At 41.0% G+C, this 23,429-nt stretch overlaps 1 protein-coding gene and 2 long non-coding RNA genes across 6 annotated transcripts in view; 2 read left to right on the forward strand and 1 right to left on the reverse strand.

Moving 5' to 3' along the window:
* The window catches only part of WNT7B (Wnt family member 7B), a 91,658-nt gene extending 79,638 nt beyond the window's left edge, over positions 1-12,020 (forward strand). For all 4 annotated transcript variants that reach the window (XM_021529927.3, XM_021529925.2, XM_077783252.1 and 1 more), the window contains exon 4: positions 8,643-12,020. In XM_021529927.3, the coding sequence (XP_021385602.1) occupies positions 8,643-9,122 (480 nt within the window). In that variant the 3' untranslated portion in view covers positions 9,123-12,020. The remainder of the gene's footprint in view (positions 1-8,642) is intronic.
* LOC110470373 (uncharacterized) overlaps positions 1-23,429 on the reverse strand; it is a 126,960-nt gene that overhangs the window by 52,917 nt on the left and 50,614 nt on the right. The window contains exon 7 of the long non-coding RNA XR_013339984.1: positions 3,801-3,943. This is a non-coding gene — a long non-coding RNA (uncharacterized LOC110470373). The remainder of the gene's footprint in view (positions 1-3,800; positions 3,944-23,429) is intronic.
* On the forward strand, positions 18,182-18,531 carry LOC144246259 (uncharacterized). The gene is made up of 3 exons (XR_013339932.1): positions 18,182-18,249; positions 18,344-18,409; positions 18,503-18,531. It is a non-coding gene; the product is annotated as an uncharacterized LOC144246259 (long non-coding RNA).

The following is a 23,429-nucleotide window of genomic DNA, read 5'->3' on the forward strand; positions in this document are numbered from 1 at the left end:
GAGACAGTAAAGGAAGTACATGATTTTGTAGCTTCCTACAGAGATTTCACAGCACTTTCACCATTTAAAATACCCTGCATTCACATCTGTAATGGTCAGGCTTGAAGTTCTTTTTTTGTCATACCAAATTGGCTTTTTGAGCTAGCTGAGAAGAACAACTTTTAGCCAACAAATATACTACCTTCCTTCTAGTCTTTTTGAATCTCAGAGCCTTCCAAGACAGAAACATGAGGAAAAAAGGACACAAAAGAGCCCCCAACCTACATACAATTGTTTCCAACTTGCTCTGCAGTCAGTGGTGACCTTGATGACCTCGCTAGACATCTACCAGGTGGCCAGAGGTTCATTGCTAGGATCATTAGTCAAGGCACTGGGCACCAGTTTTGCCCCCCAGGCAATCATTTGAATGTTATTTTATACCACCAGAAGGACTTTCTCATGTGCTCTCAGAAATCTTGCCCATCCTCAATCTCTTCCAGCACTTGTCCCACACGTGCCTGGGTGTCAGAGGGGTTTGCAAATGCAGCAGTATGGCTTTAATAATTTGCTTTCATTGGGATGCTCCCAAAAGCTGGCCTGCTGGTACTGCAATGCTGCTGAGAGCAGAACCCGGAGGAATTTTCTTTGTGGAACAAGCAGCATGCTGTAAAAATAATTGCACACACTTTGCAAACAGATGAGGGGAAAAGCAGTCCTGGGGGGGGCCTTTCACTTCTGTCTAGGGCTGAGATGTTCAATACAACCCTCTAATAAATTATCTTATTGGAAAAAAATGCCGTTTAGGATTATCAGGGAATTTCTGATGACTCTGCAATGAATGAACACCCTGATTTCCCCACACTGCATCCCGTATGGCTCTGCATTGAATTTCCAAGAATTGTTTCAGTAATGACAGGTTTGCAAAGCTTCAGCTAAATTTGCAATAAGAAGCACCAGTGACAAAATCATAATCTTGTCATTGGTGCAATTTAAAATAAATAAATGCTCAGGGGTAGTTCCTGGTGACACAAGACTCTCCTGACAGAGAATTTATGCTTGGAGGCAAAGTGGCAGCACACGGTGTAAAAGAGCAGAGGAACAAACTTCCCTGTCAGCTTCTAAGCTTCTGGGATTTGGGATGGAAAGCACAAGTGTGGTAAATGAAAACACGCCCCCAAAGGAGGACTAGTATAAGCCTAACACAAATGTTACTGAAAGGGCGTTTTGTTGCAAATCTGAAAGATTACAGAGAGATCTGTGGGCAAAACTTTGACAGAGTACTGAAAAATTAAATACCAAAAAACCGAGTCAGCTTTGATGCTGCTTTATGAGACAGCTTTCTACCATGTATTTTTAGAAATAAGTATCTTTATTCCGGGATAAATGAACTTAGAGTAACATCTGGGAACACGCATCATTAAGCTTAACTTTTTGTTGAAAGTTTCAAAACAATGACTGTCTCTCACGGGAAATCTCATTTATAAAAATGGAGGTTTCTGTTTGTTTTTATGGGGTGAGTTAAAAGAACAAACTGACAAATTGGTAGCAGATTGCAGCTTTTACCAAAAAGTAGAAATGTTTCTAACAGTTTATCAATCAATTAGGCTCTCACAACAGACAGTGACTGTGGTTATGTGGAGAAAAAACTGGCCCCTGCAGAAACACACCCATCATACTGCCTGCCAGCAGCTCTGCCTGCCACCATCCCAATATTTACTCCTTTCTAGCACCAAAGGGATTTTCCTGTTGTTTTTCTGGAATGCCTGGAAGATGACAACAGCTTATTTTACATATGAAGCAATAAGAGTGTGGGGAAAAAACCAAAAAATTCAGGCTCTCTTCAGAACAGCTTTTTCAATTACTTGGGACAACATTTCCACCTAAGCCATGTTTTTTTCTCATAGTTTCAGGTACAATAGGCCTGTGCTACTGGGAAGGGGTTCTTTTGCTCACTTGTTTTGGCTGTAGAACAGCTAATGAGGTGATTTGTTGATTGCTATTCATTACATAGATACACATATAAAGATACAAAAAATAATTGTATAATATATACATAAACAGACATAAATATACACAGTGTGTGTGCCTGTAATAATGGATATTTATACCTATTTATATATATTGTCTGTGCATATATTATGTGAGACAGCTCCTTTCACCTCACCAGCAGCACTGTAATGAGACAGCTCATTCCTGCAAGATGCACAGCACCTGATTTGCTGCAGGTTGCTCACACTGCCACATAGGATGTAAAGATAAGAAGCAATGCCCAGAAAAAGACTCTGAATGAAATGTTCTGAAGTCACATTGGAGGCTGAATCCCAGTCTCAAACATGAAAGCCAAATAATTTCATGCTCTTATAAGCCTAAAATATTCTTTAAAATGTGACTTTGTTGTCTAAGTCATTTCAGGGATGCAAAGAATGTTACTTTCCAAGTTTTACAGCACTGAGTCCATCATTTGCTGAAAGTTTATTTCTCTAAAATTGACAAGTTATTTCACTATACATCCTGTGTGAGACCACTCATGAAAGAAAAGCTTTTAATAGTTGTGCCTCATGCCATACTTTCCATCTTCCCACTTAAAGTGATTTGCAGACAGTTGCATAAATCCAGTTTCAAAAATTTTGGTGTCACAGCTTGGGTGGGTTAGATGGATAACTAAGGACTTATCCATATGTCCTGAATATACAAGCTTTGGCTCAAAATCTCATGAGGATATATCTCCTGCTTCCAGTTGGGCTGGATTTGTTAGCTTATTTTTTTCTTCCAGAAACACACCCTGAACACAGACTGCCAGCAGCTACATCTGGTACTACCCTACTTTTTGAACAATTTGCTTTAAAATTAGAGGGGGGAATAGCCAAATATTTTAGGAGTTGCTAAATGGTTTTATTCAAGAAATGTGCATGCCCATGCATACCATGAATGCATGCAAGGCATGTATCAAACATCTAGTGAAATATGGCCTCAAACCTGACACATCTGTTCTGCCTGACAGAATAAAACTACCAGTGAAATATTTTTAACTGTTTAAGCTGATATTTTACCTTTAAGGTCTACAACAAATTCCATTGAGAACACAGTGGAACACTGCAAGCATATTTCCTTTGGAAATGATGGGGAGGATGCTTCTAAAGGAAATTGCTTTGCAACATTTCACTGTGAAAACAATATTCATAATTAATTAATTGCAGCAGTTTACTGCTCAAACATCTATTTTCTCTTCTAGAAAGCAGAGAAGAAACACTGATGAATTAGTATTGTAAATACAGGCGAACCCAATGGGAAGAAATGACCATGCCTGACTCAGCTCAGAAGGCTGAATTACTTCATTATTATAACTATGCTAAAATACATGAATATACTATATAAAAGGAGAATACTAAAACTACATACTACTTTAACTCTTAACACAATTTGTGACCCTCTCTGAGAGCCCAGCCCCAGGTGGGTTGGATTGGCCATCAGGCCCAAACAATCCTCACCTGAATCCAACCAAGCAATCACCCCAGGTAACCAATTCTCCAAACACATTCCACATAGGAAAAACAAGGAGCAGAAATAGAAATTGTTTTCTCTTTCATTTCTCTCTGTGCACCTCTGTGAAAAATCCTGAGAGGGAGAGAAATGTGCTTGCCACAGATTAGGCTATTGTTCATCCTCATTACAGTAGGGACATCCATCAGATGGGCAGCAGGTCCCAAAATGCTGGGTTAATTTTCCTGGTAGCCAAGAGGAGAACTTGTATAGAGTGCAGTGGGCCTTCCTCAGCTTTTTCAATGCATTAAGTGGGGGCTCTGTGTAAGAGGGTGCCTTACCTGGGAGGCAAGTGGAGGGCAGGAGGAGGTGATCTGATAACGTGCCCTTATTCCTCTGCTGCTGGCTCCATGCTCCCTCTTCACAGGGCTGGGCACAACCCAAGGAGACATGCCATGAACTGCTCAATTTTGGGCTCTCTGATCTGCTATTAACAAAGAATAATTTCAGGACATTTGTATTAGAAGAGTAGCATTCCACCCTGCTAATTCAGTTACAGCCCTGCCTATCCAAGCTAAAGAAGCAAACCCAAACAAACGGAGCTTGCACAGCCAGAGGGGCACAGGAGAGCAGCATCCTGCCAGCAGTGCTGGGCCCCAGGCTGCACTGAGACTTGGCTTAGCCACTTGTCATCAGTCAGCCATCAGCTCCTGTGGCTGCAGCTGCATGAGCATCAAAGAAGTGGTGACATCTTGTGACCAGAATCTGTCCCTTTTGGTAGTTATTACACAAAGCAAAAGTTGATCACTTGCATATTTGATGAGGCAAAACTCTTCAAGTCTTTTATTTCTTTTTGATACTCCAGTCAAAAAGTTATATGGATTTTGTTATATTCAACACTTGGTCCAACAATGTGCATTTCCATTAAGGAAAGAAAAAAAAAACCAAAACAGCAGGGGTAAGCCAAAACACATACACACACAAAATGTAACTATTGTTTTTACATACTTTATCCAAATAGGATTTTTACTATGTGCAGAAACTGTATCTGATGTTAAGCAGTTTGGTCTAGATATGAAACTTGAAAAAGTGAATTTCTTTTAATGCATATAATTTTGTTTTATTTTGGTCTTCACAAGTCTTTTTCTACTTAACTGGCAGCAGACAGCCCCCAAATTGCATTTTAGATGTATGATTTATATAGGTATAAAAAGATGTGGGATTAAGAACGCTTTAACATTCTATTTCACAATTCATTTAACAAAGTAGCAGTACTTAGAAAATTTTACTTGGCAAGATCATAGTGGGGTGGGAGTGGGCCTGTATGTGGAAAAGGGAGCTGAGAAATGTTCCTATGATTAATGTGAGGCAGGACAGCCCAACGATGGGAAATTTGCTCTGGGAGGTAGATCTTGCTGTAAACCATTCAAGATTAGATACGAGGTACTGACATATGACAAATGAAGCTGCTGAGTGGCTCGTATGAGCTAATGATTTTCAATCTTTAATTAAGCACCTAGCTTGGCATAGTGTCTTAGATTTGAGTGAGTAAGTACCTTTCAGGTTCAGGGTCAGAGCTTTGATGGGAATTTTGCTGAGGAAAACTGAACTGGAGAGACTTTGAGGAAGCAAAATATTAGTTACTCTTCATTCAGAGCATTGAGCAAACAAGGTCAGACCCGGCCACCTTTGCCAGGCCCATGGCACCTCCCTGGCAAGTGGGAAGCTGCTTAAGATCCCAGAGCAGAGAGACTTTCCCCCGCTGGCCTGTCAGCAAGGAAGGGCACTCTGCAGCATCTGGGTGGAAAGAGGGGGAAAAATGTTGCTTAGAATCTGCTTCGTTTGGGCCTCGTATTCCCTGACCTCCAAGTCTTTGGGCACAATTTTATACCCACAGCTGGCTGTGGGCACACAAATTATAGCATTCAGGAATTTAACTACCTGATGATTGGGCCTCTGCTCAGTGTTGAAACCCCAAGCATTCCACATTCATGAGAGAAGCCTCCAAAAAAAATTCAAAAAACCTGCAAGACTGGCTTCAGGAGCATGAATTAATACTTTTTGAAACTTCTGATTTTTTGAGCCTGCATGGCTTGCATTTGCAAGTCTTTCCACCATCAAAAATAGTGGGAATCTTTGAAAAAACACAGCAGTTAAATCAGGTTTCTGCTTGCCAAAATGAATCACAAAACTGGACCTTCAGAAAGACAAGGGCAGAAAAAGAAAAAAAATCAAGACTTAGGATAAAGTTGCTGGAGATTGTACTACAGAGGCTGCCAGGTAATGTCTATAAATAATATATATGTAATGTATGTAATAATGTATATAAACATTGGGATCTCGACCAAATACACACAGGCAAACAATTATTATATAGACAGACAAACATCCATATATAAATATACATTTCCAAAGTTGTCACCTAGGACACTGAAATGGGTGATGCCTGTCTTTCAGGAGCAATGACACTTTCTAGGGTATCAGGGAAGCACATCAGAGGCTCCTTGGGACAGTACCCACAGTGTGGAACCCTCAGGAGAATAAGGAGCTTCATGAACTTCACCTCCTCCCACTCTTAGCAAGTTACTGACTTGGCCTTTTCATCCAAAATGTAGGTACCAGAAACCCATGTAGGGCAGGACAAAATATGCACCCTTCACCAAGGTTTACTGCTCAGGGAGGAGTACAGATTGAGGGGTGACAGATCCCACTGTCACTGCTTTCCTGGAAATCCTTAGATCCCAGTGCTCTTTGGTGGAGGTGTGAAAGTTGCATCCATCCACCTCTTGTTGTGGATTTTGCTGCAATTCTTACAGCTGCAACTGCATGTTGACAAAGCTGTAGGAACAGGTTAGTTTCAACAAAACCAAACGTTTTTCAGCACAACTTCATATCAAGCACAAGTTCTAAGCATGTTTATGTTTATATACAAATACATCTAAATATCAATAGATTATTTGGACCCCAGATTTGTGGAACAGGATTGAAATCTTATTTAGGAGTCTTTGGAGAAAGACCTTCTCCATAGGCCAGAAATGGATACAGAGGAGACCCTGGAGACCCCAAAAAGACCCCAGAGTGTGTCACAGTGCATCCGTCTCCTGACTGCCACTGAAATGCTGCTGCTGCAGCAGAAGATGGCAAGTTTTCTATCAGTATGGAAGACAGAAAGGTGATACAGTGCATTCCAGTGTCCACAGAAAAAACAGTTCATCACAGCCTTGCTGATTTTCTTCTTTTAGAGCAGTTGCAGCTATAGGAATTTCTTCCCCAACTCAGTAAACCTTGCTGGGAAACACCTTTTCTGCCTCTGATAGGATAAATTGACCTTGTAAAGTAAAACAAAAATAATTTTTAAAAGTAAATTGTAAAGCCTGTGGTTCCAGAAGGTCTAAGGTATGACCAGACTGAGGTCAGACCTCAGCAGGTGCTGTAGGTCCTCCTGAGGGGCAGTGGAGGGGCAGCTCTGCTCTCTGGGACCAGGGACAGGACCCAGGGAACAGCTGCAGGTGGGTCAGGAGAGGGTTAGGGTGGATATCAGGGAAAGGTTCTTCCCCCAGAGGGTGTCGGGCACTGCCCAGGCTCCCCAGGGAATGGGCACGGTCCCAAGGCTGCCAGAGCTCCGGGAGCGTTTGGATAATGCTCTCAGGGATGCACAGGGTGGGATTTGGATGCAAAAGGCCCCTTCCAACTCAGGACATTTTATGATTCTTGCATAGATTGCTCAGCTATCTTATACTTGCTATCATATGTTGGTAAGGGAGAATCAAATCCAAATATTGTCTTTAATATTGAAACCCCAGAAATTTGGGAAAAAACAAACCATACAATTTAAGTGAAACTCAAACAACTCAGGAGGGTGCCCTCTATTTGCAGGGATAACCAGATCTGTACAGCTTTTATTTTAAGGCCAGTTTCTGAAGCAGTAAGCATTTTTTACTCCCTCCTACTTCATTATGCCATTGTACTCAGATTTCGGCCCTTTTATCCTTTGCCCATTTCAGTCATGTTCTGGGATCTGCAGCGAAACCGCTACAGGAGATGGTCTGCAGCATCAGTAATGCTTTCAGACAAGCTCGGGAGCTCATGTTTCTTTGTTAGCATCCCATCGCGAAGGGGAAAGATCAGCTCGCTTTGTTCTTAGGCCTTGATTTTCATAAGCTAATGACGACTGTGGGTGTAATTATGGTCAGGCTGAAGTGGTAACGCAAGGGCAGAAAAGCAGAGCGGCGCTTCCGCGGGGCTGGCTTCCCCTGCCGCGCCGCGGAGCGCGAGGACATCGCCTGCCTTCCCCGGCACAACCTGGCAGGGAAGCAGGGATGTGCCAGGGCTGATGAGCCTGAGCACCCACCCGTTTGTCACTTCTGACTCTGAATTAAACCCCTCTCACTGAACCTCCCCTACAGCAGCAATACGTTTCTCTTCGGCTTGCTGTTGAGCAGGACCCTTTGGTGGATTTTTTTCCCTCTAATGCTGTGTTATCATGGCCCCGGTGGGAAAAAATGTATTTGTGGCTAATTATTTGCTGAATAGTTGGGCTAAATACTGCGATGAGTGCTGCTTTTAAAGGGATGGGACAGTCTGTGGGTGGAATAGTCTGTAAGTTTACCACTGGTGGTATTGGTATAGGTATATAGGAAAAAATTTTTAATTATGCAGTGAATATAAGATCATAAAATGGTTTGGGTTGGAGGTGACCTTAGGGATCATCTAGTTCCAGCTCCCTGCATGTAGGTTTATTCAGTCACACAGTATATACTGCTTTTCTTAAGCATTCTCACATCATTACTTAAAGCAATTAAGTATTTTGAATCCTATGCCACTTAACCCCCAAACCCATTCTTGTTTTCTGTTTTCAAAACAAAAATTATTTGAAAAATTTGAAGTCCTCTGTGGCTCTAAAGAAATGTCTCCTAAAACATAAATAAATGTTCTCCAATATTTGGAGAAGGAATGGAAACATTTTCCCAAAAAATGACAAAACACTGTATTTCCAACCGGGTGACGCTCGAAACAAAATGTTATGAGCATTCTTCTGGGAGGTGGGAAGATTTGTAAGCATGCATTTGAAAAATTTCAACCAGCAGTGATGAATATTCGTATGAACTAAACAGACTGAGGTTTAGGCAGGCTTGCAGCATTGTTTTCCTGCAATAATAATATGCAAATGTCTGTACACACAGGTTCTCGAAGAGAGAATGAAACTGGAGTGCAAGTGTCATGGAGTTTCAGGTTCCTGTACAACTAAGACCTGCTGGACCACGCTTCCTAAATTCAGGGAGATTGGATATATTTTGAAAGAGAAATACAACGCCGCAGTGCAAGTGGAGGTGGTGAGAGCCAGTAGACTGAGACAGCCAACCTTCCTGAAGATCAAGCAGATCAAGAGCTACCAGAAACCCATGGAAACGGATTTAGTGTACATTGAAAAGTCACCCAACTACTGTGAGGAAGATGCTTCCACAGGGAGCGTCGGTACCCAGGGACGGCTCTGCAACCGTACCTCTCCCAACGCGGACGGGTGCGACATGATGTGCTGTGGAAGAGGCTACAACACACACCAGTACACCAAGGTGTGGCAATGCAATTGCAAATTCCACTGGTGCTGCTTTGTGAAGTGCAACACGTGCAGCGAGCGGACAGAGGTGTTCACCTGCAAATAACGGCACCGCGTGCGAACGCGCAGAGCAAACCACCGCGAGCGAGGAGAGTGGAGTACGACAAACAATGACAGCATCATTTTGCACATCTAATCCTCTTGGGGGAAAGAACCCCAGCCAACACCACAACAACCACTCCCTCCCCACAACTACCTATACTTCTAAGGATGGTGCATTTTGGCTGGCTGGCTGTTGTAACTGCTTTGGAAACAAGGGCAACAGGATTAAGGTGATGTTGACAACCACATGAAACTTTCTCTCTGTCTCTCTCTCTTTTTTTTTTTTTTTTTTTTAACTACAATCTGGGTGTTGCAGAGTTCTCTTAGTGTTTTAAATTATACATATCAGAGAAGCTGATTGCATTGCAGCTCCCATGACATTTACAAGAAAAAGACACTTTCTCCTATTTTACAGCAACAAAACTGTCTAGCCCTGTGCAAACAAAGACTTTTTTAAGGAAATGAAATCGTCACTGACTAGAACACAGCATTCTCTCTGCAAAACCCAAAATTTCTAAAAAAGCAGATAGAGAGAAAACAACAGGTAGGGAGAAAAATCTGTGGCAGAAATACTCCACTATCAGTTTGGAAAAAAACCCCAAGAAGCGTTCACAAAATTACATCAGCTGCCAGTGACACTGGAACTCTTTGAACGAACATTAAAAATAATTATTTATGGTTTTAATAGTATCAAAAAATTCTAAGCACTAACGGGTAGCAATGTCTTAATTCTGTACTAAATGTAAACTTATTGGAACTCTGACTTTATGACTTTTGTATTTGGTTCTGCCTAAGTTCTTCAATGCTACTGATCTGTTGTCACTCCACTATTAGAGAGCTCAATTACTGTAGGCCTTAAGCAATTGCCAGAACTGAGTGAAAACATCACATGAAACTTTGGTTACCAATGTTTGATATCAACTTTTACCACTTGCCTCCTGAATGACTTTTTCAGACCCAGGCCTGAGGTGTGGAGCACCTGCTTATAGATCCTCATAGGGAGTTTTAGGATACAAAGACGTGCTTCAACAAGTATCAAAGGTTTTGCTTTGACAATGAATGCACTGGCAGGGTCTTCCAGGCATTGTGTTTTCCCTTTAATGGTTGAAAGTTAATATTTTCAAGATTTTTAAGAAAATTATGCTCAGTATACACTCAGAAGAGGATAAAAGTCTGGCAGCTGAGTTCTAGGTTACTTTAACCTTTGGGCTGTCATGGCTTCATGAGCATAAGAGAGCCAAAATTTGGGTTAGTCTGTGTCACCATTATTTTAAGGTTGGCAATAATGTACCTTCTGGTAAGCACATTAATGTTAAAAGAAAGAAGCTCACTTCTTAAAAGCACTCAATCCTAATTCCCACACCTTTTCCCTATGAGAGATTCTAAAGACAGCCTCAGATAATTTACTGCTGTAAAATCTAGTGTTTTAATCCCAAGAGCCCAGATATGCCCACTTAGAACACAGTCCATTTAACCATGTAATTGTTTGCTTGTCCCAAGGGTCCCCGCCCGATTTTCTGAAAACTTGGATTAAAAATTTCCTTACCTCTGCATACCTGCATTTTTAGCTTTTGTTTAATTTTGTTCTTTATACTGAGGGGCTGCAGAGCCATGAGCCCTCCCCACCTAACAGGGAAGCACTTGCCCATCCACATGGTGCTCTTGGGGCAAGGGGCTGGTGGACCTAGAGCTCCACCAGCTCCCGTGCTGGATATGTGAATGAGCCAGAATTACCTCTGTAATTTGTGGACCTGCATTATCAAAGGTAACTAATGATTTGGGGACCTTCATTTGAACACTTGTGAGGACCTGCCTTTCTGACCCCAAGCACTTACCCTCTTAAAATCAGACCCCTTTGATGACTTCCTCACAGAGCAATGCAAAATTGCCATTTTTTATTGTTATTGTTATTTTTTAATGTTGCTGTTGATTTCTAAATACCAGCCTTGGCATGAATGAGTGCAACTTCACAGAAGTCAACAGGGGCCCCTAAAATACTAGATTCACTCCATGTAATCTTGGATTCATGGGTATTGTTGTTGAGTAATAATGATGATACTGTACTTTCACTACATTCTTGACAGGAAGCAAATAAAGCTCCCATACACAGTAATGCACAGTCTTATGGTACTAGATACTGTAAATTTATTAGAATAGTATTTGTTAAGTACAATTGAGGATTCCAATTAAGTTATATTATTGTATATCGTTTAAATGTCTATAGAATATTTTAAATTATTGTGAACTACACTGTGTTAGAAAAAAAGAAAAAAAGGAAAAAAGGTTATATATTATAACACCAATCACTCAGAAAAGTGGACCAAAGTGACACTTTCTCTCTTCCACACCCCTATTTGAAATAACTCTGTCTGCTACTGTAAGACCACTGTAAAAGTCCCATGACTGAGTGAGCAGTCCTAGAATGTAATGTTTCAGAGCATCCTACAAAAGCTTTGCTCATGTGGAGGTGCAGCATTCAAAAAGGTGCTGTATGGCACAAAGCAGGGGCTGGCAGTGGGAATGCTTGGATGTTGAAATATGTCCCATATGTTGAAATATGGAAAAACAGTTCTGGTCAGAAAATACCATTACCACTAATGTACTGAAACACTCCCCAAGGTTACGACTTTTAACGAAGGTGTCTGTGAATAGAAGTGGGTTACACACAACTTTTATTTTTAAAAATGTAGTTTGATGTCAAAAACCTGTGACAATAGACGTTGGAACACGACCAGCAACATGTGGTTTAACCATACCTTAGCCATGACAAAACTCAAAATACTTTATGTTATTAAAGAACTTAAGAGCAAAGATCAATTTGTTTACTACGTTAATGTTTTATGGCAAGCAGAAAACAAAAGATGAAATGTGTTTCCATTAAAACTTAATTTTTCCCCTTCCAGTTCCTTTTCCTTTTATTTGTTCTTTGTTAAGGAAAAGAAGAAAAAGCAACAGGCTCTTATGAAAAGACCATTTGTGTTCAGGCTTCTCCACATGAGAAATGACAGGTGAATTCCAAGTCCTAATCAGTTTTTTGTATTTCAGGAAAAATAGTCATGAACATGATTGTGTGTGGTATCAGTGTTGAGCCATCTCCCTACACCAGTGCTACAGAAAAACCAGCACCAACAATGCCGCTACCAGAGACTTTAGCTGGCTACAATTAAAATATCAGGTTTTTCTTGGTGGAAGAAAATAAATGTTTTGTGATAGAAATTTGGCATCTAACTCAAAAATGACGCTTGACCATGAACCTCACACAACAGAGCCTTAGAGGGTTGAAGGTCCTGACTTGGGCACTTGTACATGCTCCAGCTTATTCAAGCCAGCTATGGACATATCTGAAAACCCTACCCAAATCTGAACCTGAAGGATTTTACAGAATTTACTTGGGCTAGAATAGTTACAACCTCTTTGATATTGAGAATACTGTCTTCCTATACAAAATCTAAAGAAACTGTACCACTTTTGCTGTATTTACCCCTCAGGGAAGGTATCCAGATACAGATAGCGCTACAGTGAAATTCTACATGAACTGAGTCCAAAATAACTTCATTAAAATGAACTAAGTTGGCCTGGGTTTTACAGCAGCATAAGCATGCACAGTATTTTACCCCCAGATGCCAAAGAAAACACTGTACCTTCCTTCTAATTACATCATGGGAAACTTGTTAATAGAGCTGCAGGAAGCTTTTATAGCACGTGGTAATATTACATTTATTTCTACGATGACATCTGGAAACTAGATGAAACTCATCAAAAGCTTTGCAAATCTTTTAACAAATCTAAAGCGTGCTGTAAGCAGGTCACCTAAAATTTTAAACATATTTCCATGGGTTTCTTTGTTAGTTGAAGACTGAAACCCCAAAGCAATACTGAAACTAAGAAATCAAGACCTTTCCCTTATAGCAGCTTTCCCGTGCAAATAACTCAGTGTGGCTTTCACTATTGAAGGTAAAATTGACATTCAGCAGCAAATGCTTTCTGTAAAGCTAATTTGCATTCATAGCAATTTTCATAACTGGACAGAATGACTGAATGTTTCCTTTCCAGCCCTTCAGAGCTTTTGTTGCAGTGACAGTTCCCACAGCGAAGGCGACAGAGTAAATAGCACAGTAAAGACCCAACATTCTTCTCTCTGAGTGATGGCCACAACAAGATGTGGGATATACACTACAAAAACCATGCTAAGGAAAAAAACATCAAAGTTGGAAAGGCAGGGGAAGTTGTAAGCAATTTCAGTTTGTGTTACTGATATTGTAAGAAACCTCCTGTGTGCTAAACAAACCGCATTGGAGGCTGAACTTCACCCACAAACTCATTTCCCCTCAAATCCAAAGTCCCTGTCTGCATGTCTACACATTCAGACTTCAACAAGCCTACCCAAAGGTTGGTAAGTATTTCCTTTTTCGTGTTTTATCTGCTAGTAGGAAATGGTAGGGGATCATTTTCTGGCAGGGAACATATATTTGCAAATTTGAAATTTGCATCTCATTTTTAAAATGAAGATTTAGGGCTTTCTCCCCTTGCACAATCCAGCAGAACGGATATGTTTGCTTTAAAAGATTTGTTCAGTGAAGAATGGCAGTTCACATAATACATGGTGATTATTTGCAATGTGTTCCACAGAGCACAAAAACAGAGGGAACAGTACTACTGTAAACTCAAAATCTTTACTCATGCTCTTTTTACTAAAGGCAATATATTAATTATTAGCTGTTTGGAGACCCCTGCATGAGTCTATTTTGATCAGCCTTTTCAGAAGTTAGTGCTATGAAAGACCAAAAAACGGAAATATTAAAGTTTGCTTTGTTTCCAGGTCCTCTTATTCTTGATGCAAACAGATCCTCAGATCAATTAAAGAACAGCTTAATGAGACTTAAACTTGCATAGGTCACAAAAACGATGAAGATGTTTGTTTCATAGGCATCCCAAACAACTGGCAACCACACCAGACACTAGAAATGTTTGCATCTAAAGCCAGCTGTATGATTAGCCTCTGCCTCCATTTGCCCAGTAATTTAGGGAAAACCCTGCATTTTAGATCCCATACAACTAAAAGGAATTCCCAAGAAGATTACAAGATTTTGATCTTATTGTTTAATTCCTGTGGCTGAGAATGAAAAGGAGCATTCCCTCAATCTCTGGGTAAAGGGAAACCCAAAGGCATTTCGAAGGCTATTCACACCACTCAACTTAAAAGACTAAAAGGCAGGCTAAGGGAAGTGACAGCCTCTCTGGAGTCCCTCTACAATAGGGACAGCGATCTTGCTCCAGGGGGGCCTTAGTTCAGCCCTGACAGACCTTCTCCCTCTCCTCTGGAGGAAAACTCTAGGAAGATAACGCTGGATAATTTAACTGCTGAAATGAAACACCAAAAATTGTATCACGGGAATGAATTGCCCTTTCCCCTCTACCATTTGCCTTAGCTGCTCTTGGGTACCAATTCCATTTTCCCTAGGCTTTTCTTAAGTGCAAGCTTTATTATTTTTTATGTTGTGGAATAGATACTCTACTACATCAGTGAAATTTGCTTTGCTTTTGCTTTTTGCTGCCACTCTCTCCTCTCTTCCAACAAATCTCCAGCTCCTGATTTAATGTATGGACTATCTCCCTACAGAAATTATTTCAAAGAGAATTGTAAAAGCCAGACTAGCATCCAATGATTTGATTGAAGCAGTTTCCTACAAAGCATCTTATTTATGATTTTTAATTATTCTAAACATATAAGCTGTCCAGAGAACTCTTATTCAAGGGGTGAACATTTAATAGTGTCATGATACTGGTTGTGTACAATCCTAACAGATGTTCATAGAAGTCCTCTCCTGGTTCTTTCACCAGAGTGGATCCAGGCTGCACTGAAAGGCTGGCACAGCAACTGCATCCCAATTATCTGCAAGGATTGGGATTGCACCCAGCTGAGTTCAACTTCCAAGTTAGGCTTGTTTAAAGGGCAGTGAAATTCAACAATCATGTATTTTCAGTAGTGCTAGGCATAACACAGAATTTTCCATAGCGCTAAACATCATCTTAGCACTTTGCTGAGGTAAGTATTACATTCTTTTAAAACAGAAATATACACATGACAGGAGGTTTAGGCTGGATATCAGGGAAAGGTTCTTCCCCCAGAGGGTGCTGGGGCACTGCCCAGGCTCCCCAGGGAATGGGCACGGCCCCAAGGCTGCCAGAGCTCCGGGAGCATTTGGATAATGCTTTCAGGGATGCACAGGGTGGGATTGTCGGGGTGTCTGTGCAGGGCCAGGGGCTGGGCTCAGTGATCTTTTTGGGTTTCCTCTACGATATTCAATGACACTTGAAGGAATTAGCATACCCAGAGAGAGGGAGAAAGGGTAATCCTCAAATTTAATCTTATATCTCGAATAAAAAGCCTAAAATGCATGCACATTATCCATGTATTTCCATGAACACATACACATACATGTAAATCCATAAAAATACATATGTGTGTGCATATCTGAAAAATACTTACTGCAGATGTTCAGAACAATTTCTATAATCTCCTTCTTCAATTTTCCCTTTTCAAGGGGAGTGGATTTTGTGTCCTCCTACTGAAATCTAGAGATACAAATTTTCTATATTGTCTTCCATATATCTGTGTCATCAGCACCCAGTAACTTCTGATAAGACCTCCTTCTTTTATTTGTAGGGGTTTTTTTTATTAGTAAGACTCGATGGAAAGCAGAAGGGGAACTGGATCTAGATGATTTTCATGAGCCCTTTCTGACCAAAACTGTTCTGTGATCCTATGCCTGTGCACTTGTTAAAAGGGGATACGTGTGAAAACTCTCCCTCCACCTAGCCAGAAGGCAGAGTAATTCCATTCTAAACCCTTGCCAAAGGCCCCAGCAAAGGCCAAGAGTAAGGGCTAAATGCAGAGGTGCTGGTTTTTGGTGCCATTACCTGCCCCACCTGCCGTGGCTCCTGCAGCACACAGGAGCAACAGTGGTGATGAATATATGTTTATTGGCAAGCACCTCACAACCCTTCCTCCTTATCTCTCTTCTTAAAAGATAAGCTACTTAATATTTGCCCCTGGCTGATATCAACAAATGTGTCATGATGTGCACCCGTGTTAACCTTTTGAGCAGATGCAGGCACTTTCAGTCAGAAAGTCATCACTGGTATGCTCTGTTAGCACACTTACAGTAATGAGTCAGAGAAATGCTTTCTGTTTTTAAAAGGCCAGGAGCAATGCAGCAGGACAGGTTTGTCCACCCCACTGCATTTTGTTTCAGCAGTTCTGGCACTGAGCTGCATCTGGGATGAAATAGTCTTGGGAAGCCAACATGCCAAGCTTGAAGAGTAGTGTAAAGTAAATATATAATGGCGTGGGAAAAAGTCTTTTGTTTGTTAATATTAGGTGATATAGAATATCTGTTGTTCAGGATAAGGAACCACAGAGTTGTTGGATTGTGTTCAACAGTGCCCAGTTGCCTTTTTTAGTGCCTAAGTTACTTTACTCTCTGTGCATGTGCACACCTACAGAGGGACTTGGAAAGATTTACTGAGTCAATGCATTAATAAAACTTTACTTTTCATGAAAGAAATAAAAGAAGAAGGTGTTAGGGATAATCTAAGCAAGAAGTACATGGAGATGGGTTGCAGCAGCATGGTAAGAAAGTCCATGCTTTGGAAATTTCAGCTGACTACCTAATCCAAACCACTCCTGGAGGAAGGAGAAGGAATGAGGAAGTCAGTTTGTGGTTACCAGCTTCTCTGGCTGTGATATCCAGTACATAATTATTACAGGGCTACAGTTCAGCCAGCTTTTGACAAATGAACTACCAAGAATTTTCTCTGCATGTTTTCTATTCAAGTGTGTTTAGTCATAAATACTTGGTTCTAATGGCTTTTTCTTAGTCAAACAGAGCCACTCCTAAGCATTAATGTTCCTGGTATAAGCCTCTGGTTTTTTATTCAAGTTGAAAGTCTTTTTACAGAAGTTGAATATCCTGGACTTTTTCAGCCACACTAATTTTGGCTAATTACACTCCTAGCACTCTACAACTCCAAACCCTTTGCAACACTTCATATAGTCTCTGCTGAAGTGTTTCCATGAAATAGAAATAATCCCTGAGATGCTCAATTGAGTTAATTTTAGAAAAGGAAAAAAAATGTAGCAAAAGCACAATCGGGCCAGAACATCAAATTTCTTTGTTCCCAAGTACCTTATTCAAATTCAGCTTCAGGATCATAAACCAGAAACTCCTGGGTTTGTAATGCTCCCATTAACTTATCCAGAGGTATCCCCATTTTAGAGGTATCTGTAAATATCAACTTTCAGTGCCAAAGACCTGGAAGAAGAAGCAACGGGCCTTTAATAATCCCTGGTGATGCCACTTTATGCTTTGGCTGTATTTTAAAGCTTAAAATGAAAAGGTAGATGTGGAAAATGTTAATTTTTAGCAGTGCATATTTTTCAAATCATTATACTTTTTAAATTGAGACCTATAACTCATTTTGATTATTTGCAATTTTACAAGGAGATAATAAGAGGTCAATACACCTCTTTGGGATGTTTTCCTGAAGCAGAAGTTAAGATTTAGTGAATTGAATGCCCTCTACTAGTATTTGAACCAGTAGACTCAAATCTACTGGTAGTAGTTTTTGTAGTTTTTGATTCTGCATTATAAAGTCAGACAGAATTCAAACGCATTTCAGTGAAAGTATCAGCACTGTCAATTTTTTTTTAGGTAACTCCTGAAATATTCTCCCTAACTACCCACTAGCAAAGAGAATAAACAGAAATATAATTTTCAAAACCCAGCTAAATGAATGCTTTCCCAAGGATCTGCATTTGCTTTCCTCTAAAAACAGGACCCTCAGTTTTCTGTTTCAAGCCTTTTGCATTCAAGACCTGTCTCTTTTCCCTAGGCGGGTTCACTTGAGCTTCTTTTTCCACTTCAGCTTTTTAGTTGGCTGCACTCTCCCACAGCCTGATACCTTTTAAAAAGTCTCTACTCAAGCTGAGACAGATCCAAAAGGCACTTGCAGAGGGTGTCGGCCACTATCCTGAAAGCTTTTCTGCTGCACTTCAAAGCAGTGAAGTGTTTGCCTGCTCCCATGCCTCTGCTGCAGCAGGAGGGAGCTGAGCTGTGGATGGCTGCAAGGTAAACACATCAGCCTAAAGGAGCAATGCAAGGTAAACACATCAGCCAAGGAGCAATGCAAGGTAAACACATCAGCCTAAAGGAGCAATGCAAGGTGAGGCACATCAGCCTAAAGGAGCAATGCAAGGTGAGGCACATCAGCCTAAAGGAGCAATGCAAGGTGAGGCACATCAGCCAAGGAGCAATGCAAGGTAAACACATCAGCCTAAAGGAGCAGTGCAAGGTAAACACATCAGCCAAGGAGCAATGCAAGGTAAACACATCAGCCTAAAGGAGCAATGCAAGGTGAGGCACATCAGCCTAAAGGAGCAATGCAAGGTAAACACATCAGCCTAAAGGAGCAATGCAAGGTGAGGCACATCAGCCTAAAGGAGCAATGCAAGGTGAGGCACATCAGCCAAGGAGCAATGCAAGGTGAGGCACATCAGCCTAAAGGAGCAGTGCAAGGTAAAGCACATCAGCCTAAAGGAGCAGTGCAAGGTAAACACATCAGCCTAAAGGAGCAGTGCAAGGTAAAGCACATCAGCCTAAAGGAGCAGTGCAAGGTAAACACATCAGCCTAAAGGAGCAATGCAAGGTAAACACATCAGCCTAAAGGAGCAGTGCAAGGTAAAGCACATCAGCCTAAAGGAGCAATGCAAGGTAAACACATCAGCCTAAAGGAGCAATGCAAGGTAAACACATCAGCCTAAAGGAGCAATCAGTCAAACCAGGCCCTGTTCAAGCTCCTGACCTGAACCTGTCCAAGGTGATGCTTTTCACCAAATCCAGTTCTGACTCTGCACTAAGTAAAGCCAGACTAGAGGATGCTATGAACTAAACAGGGAAGTTTTCTAAGTCTCTTGTGCCTCCCAAACTTTGTTAAAAAATTATTTGGTGACAAAAGACAGATTAATCAAGACCAAAATAGAGCTGTGATAGATTTCTCAAATTCAATATGAAACCAGAAGACTAGTGAGTGAGGACATTTCTTAAGGCAGGCTTCCTCAGTGTCCTAGTTTTTGTGTAATTTTAATCATATTATTTTAATTATATAATTAATTTAAAAGCTTGGAAAAAAAGGAGGAACAAGATACAGAAAGATTTCACAAATATCAAACTGAATTTAGTTGGCTGGTCGAAACCAGTCTTAAATCAAGGGAAATTTAAATTTTTTGTGCTTCCTTGGAAAGAGAACCATTTTCAGGATTCTTTTGTGTACGTGTGTGTGTGTGTGTGTGTGTATTTGTTGTGGGGAAATCACTGTTCTCCTAGTTAAGGAGCATGTTAGCTTTTTGAATATTTCTGTCCCAATGCAGTCAATAATCTTTATTTCCTCCTACCTGTTCAAAAACCTTGACCGGGTGACAGTATGGAGTTTCATATTTCAGCTCCAAATGAAGATAGTCCTGTATTTTTCCTCTCTCTAAGCTTTCTCAGCTATATTCTGTTCTTTTTATTCTTCCCAATTCAGACATGCTAATCAAACAAAATTGGAGTATACTACCATCTTCATCCTAGAGAACTATGTGGGGCCAAAAGGTGTTAAAAGTACTTTTTAAAGATACTAAGATATAGAGAATAAAACACAAAAAAATGCAGAAAACAAAATTTAAATAGCCAAAGTCTAGCCATTAAAACAAAGCCAGGCTATAATATTCTGTCACAGTTTTAAAATAAATACAGCTGATTAAGTAGGAGCTTACTGGCCTGGCCTGAGATGTCATTTGTGAAATATTGCCCAATGCCTGTGGGTAGTTCCCCCCTTTCCTTCATTCAACAGAGCCATGTAAAATTCGGTCCTGAGGTCGGGTGCAGCAGAGGACATGTCAGAGAGATCAAATCAAACAGGGAGATCAAGGAGCACACGGTAGGTGCAGCAAGGCACAGACTTAGCAGGGTTTTAAAACCTCACCACAGCTATTTGTGGAACACAGGAATACTCATGCCAACAGCCATACCACAGGCAATCTATGGCTGGAACTCTTTTCAGTCATTTTCAGTATTTCCAAATGGAAGATGTTTGGCTTCTCTGCACTTTTTGGTTAATGACTACTTCTGCATCCTCTGGGGGAGAGGAGAGCAGAAGGCAAGACTTTAAGAGCTACAGGAAAACGGATGGGAAACTTGGTGTGGCTGTTTCTGCATCTCGTGGCACCAGCTCAGGAGAACATTTGGAGCCAGTGATGGGGAAATTATTTAAGACAGGAAGGGACAGGACGCAGTCAGTGCCCCAGCAGAACCTCCCAAGTGACACTGCAGCTCTGCCACAATGATAACAGCCCTTTACTGCATCCCATATTATTTAGCCTTATTATTTGACTCATATTTGTTTTCTTGGTGCTTTCCCAAAAGCCAAGTGTCTTTCTTTTCCAGACCAGCAACCAAAGAGTGCAAAATAAACATGCTGCCTGTTGCTAGGCAGCTTCAGCACCGCTGAGGAGTCACTTTGGGTGTGGATGATGCAAACAAACAAGTCTTGCCCAGATGATTCCCATCGTGTAATTTTGGCCATGGCTTGTGTCAGGAAATCAAAGGCAGAGGAGACCCCATCTGCTCAGGGGAATGGGCTGCGATTGCTGCCCTTGGGAGCTGCCCTGCCACCTGCAAAGAGCCATGGTGGAACCAGGCACCAGAGAGGTGTCATCAGGCTTCAGCACACCTTGATGCTTTGCCTGCATCTCGCACTGAGGAGATTGAGTTCGCATACTCAGGGCACGAATAAAGGTGAAATTTTCTGAACTATTTCAATGAAAATACAGGAGTATCCACAGCTAACCTGCATGGCAGTTCAATTGGACGACTGCCAAGGAACAAATTTAATGCAATGCATTTCATTTACTCCTTAACAATGGGTAAATGGCACTCTCCTGCTGTTTCAGAGGTGCACCCACCGCTGGCTACGTGTCTGCCCACAGGTGGTGTGCCCTGTGAACACCCACAGTCTGTTAGCACAAATTGTGTTTGCTTCCCTCTTCCAGCCTGGCTGCTGAAGCCTGTCCAGGTCCCGAGGCAAACAAGTGCCAACAGGGCTGGCAGAGTGTGCAGCAGCACTCGGAGCTCGCCCAGGTAGGAGCAGAGCCCCAGCCACGCTGGCCCGTGGCCAGGGAGCTCCACGAGGCAGCTCTGCTTCCCTGGCCACGCAGGAGGAGGAGGCAGGAAGGGAATTCCTCCTCCTGATAATGGCAGAGCTTCATCCTTTCAGAGCTGTGCCAGCTGCCAGTGGACATTCACACGCCCCTTCTTAAAATTTGCCTTTTCTGCAGCCACTCTTGCAACCCCACAAAATACTTGTAGTAGCCTCCTTTTCCCCCCTGACCACTACCTAACTGTGACTAGCAAATAAACTGCTATTCAAGTGAATTTATATGTTATTTGAACAAGTGCCAGCAGCTCCTTATTGGTTTTATGAAAGAAATGTGAAAATTCATGGCCAAATCTAAAACAGAGAAAATATTTTGCTGTTACATAATAAAAGGTGGGAAGAAGAAAGCAATTTCAAAACATCAAATTTACTTTATCACTTTACAAGCTTAAAAATAAGCATGCACAGAAGTATTTTGCTGAATCCTAACCTAAATATTTTTCATCTTGTGGGACAAAATCCCCAGTACAGTAATGATGATGGGGAGCAAAACAATCTGCTAATTCTGTAAGTGTTTCTTTCCAGGATATTTTTTTTCCATTCTTGAGTGGATACATTATGAAAGGAAATACATTAAGCTCATGCAATTTTTACTTTGGACCTAGACATGGGAAAAAATAATAATCACATGATTCAGTGCAGCGCTCACAAAACTTGCAGCTTTCTGTTTGCTCTTCTATTGATGTGAAACAACTAGAAGTGCATACCATATATTAGCATACAAATAGTGTATATAATTCAGTGTAAACTGAATTGTTTATAAACATCAAACATTATTTATAGTGCTCACACACGTTACCATGGAAACAAAGTAATTGTTGTACCATTAGAACCCAATTTCTCTGTGCAGCGAGAGAGAATGGCAATTTATCTGCATCTGGGTGGTTTCATGTTTCTGCTTGTGGCCAAAAATCTCCCCTCCAAAGCATCTTTTGGATGTGGAACTAGTTTTGATTAAAGAAGAAAGATTAGATCAATATAAGAGTGAGACAACTTGAAACAGAAGTGCACATGTGAAAAGACTGCAATTATTGCACAGGAGAGATGTGAACTATTCAGTGATGGGAAATCAAAGGCAAAGTGAGGAATTTCAAGCCCAGTCAAAGGTCACTGTAGGCCAGTTTCCCATCTCAGCACTGCCAGTGATCAGTGGCTGCTGCCATCTGTTTGATGCTCGGCAGCCTCGATGAAGCAGCAGGATTGATTGCAGCTCCAAAAGGTAAAAAATTAGCAAGAAGAGACATCCTTGTTTATAATCCTTCTAGTAAGGTCAAGGGTTGAATGGACCAGAGAAATGTTTTTCCTCTTTAAAGAGAATGGAGTATGTGCAGTGTCAATATTTAAAGGTAAACAGAACTTTATCAGACAGTATATAGGGGCAGAGCTTGTAAAGGACAGATATGTCTGCATATAGAGAGACACATCAACTGGGATTTTTGTTAATATGAGTAACAATATAAGGCATTAAGAGCACTGCTTTCCTTCTTACACTTGAATTGGAGGCTATGATAATACAAAGAAACCTGTTTTGGACCTGACTGTTAACAGCAAGATCATCATACCTTGGCAATAAGTTTCCAGCTTGGAATTTTCTGCCCAACAAGAGAGTTAAGAGAAAACGGGTAATATTCCATCACAGCATAATGCCAAACTGCATCAAACAACGGCTTGAACTGATCATGTATGTTTTAACATAAGAAAATATAATAAAATTCTCAGCTGAAATGATCCTTCTCTTCAACCAAGATTTATAAAGATGAGGATCCTTGTACTTTTGATAAAAGGTTCACACTAAGGCTGATTTTGCAATATCAGTGCAGGCCCAGCTCCTAGAGATGGTAAGTCAGAATCACAAGGGTACTCCAAAAAGACTGCATGTAGAAAGTCCCATTACTCCATGAATTAAGCTTATTCCCAGGCCAAATTTCCTATGAGATGTCCTGCATTTTGTGTCATCAAAAAGTGCACCTATATTCAGAATGGAAGACTCCTTTGTGTCATCTGTGCTAATAACAGTAAAACCAGAATGGCTTCCTTATATCTGGCAGAGATTTTT

The sequence above is a fragment of the Lonchura striata genome, chromosome 5 (genome assembly GCF_046129695.1).
Source record: "Lonchura striata isolate bLonStr1 chromosome 5, bLonStr1.mat, whole genome shotgun sequence".
Classification (NCBI taxonomy): Eukaryota; Metazoa; Chordata; class Aves; order Passeriformes; family Estrildidae; genus Lonchura; species Lonchura striata.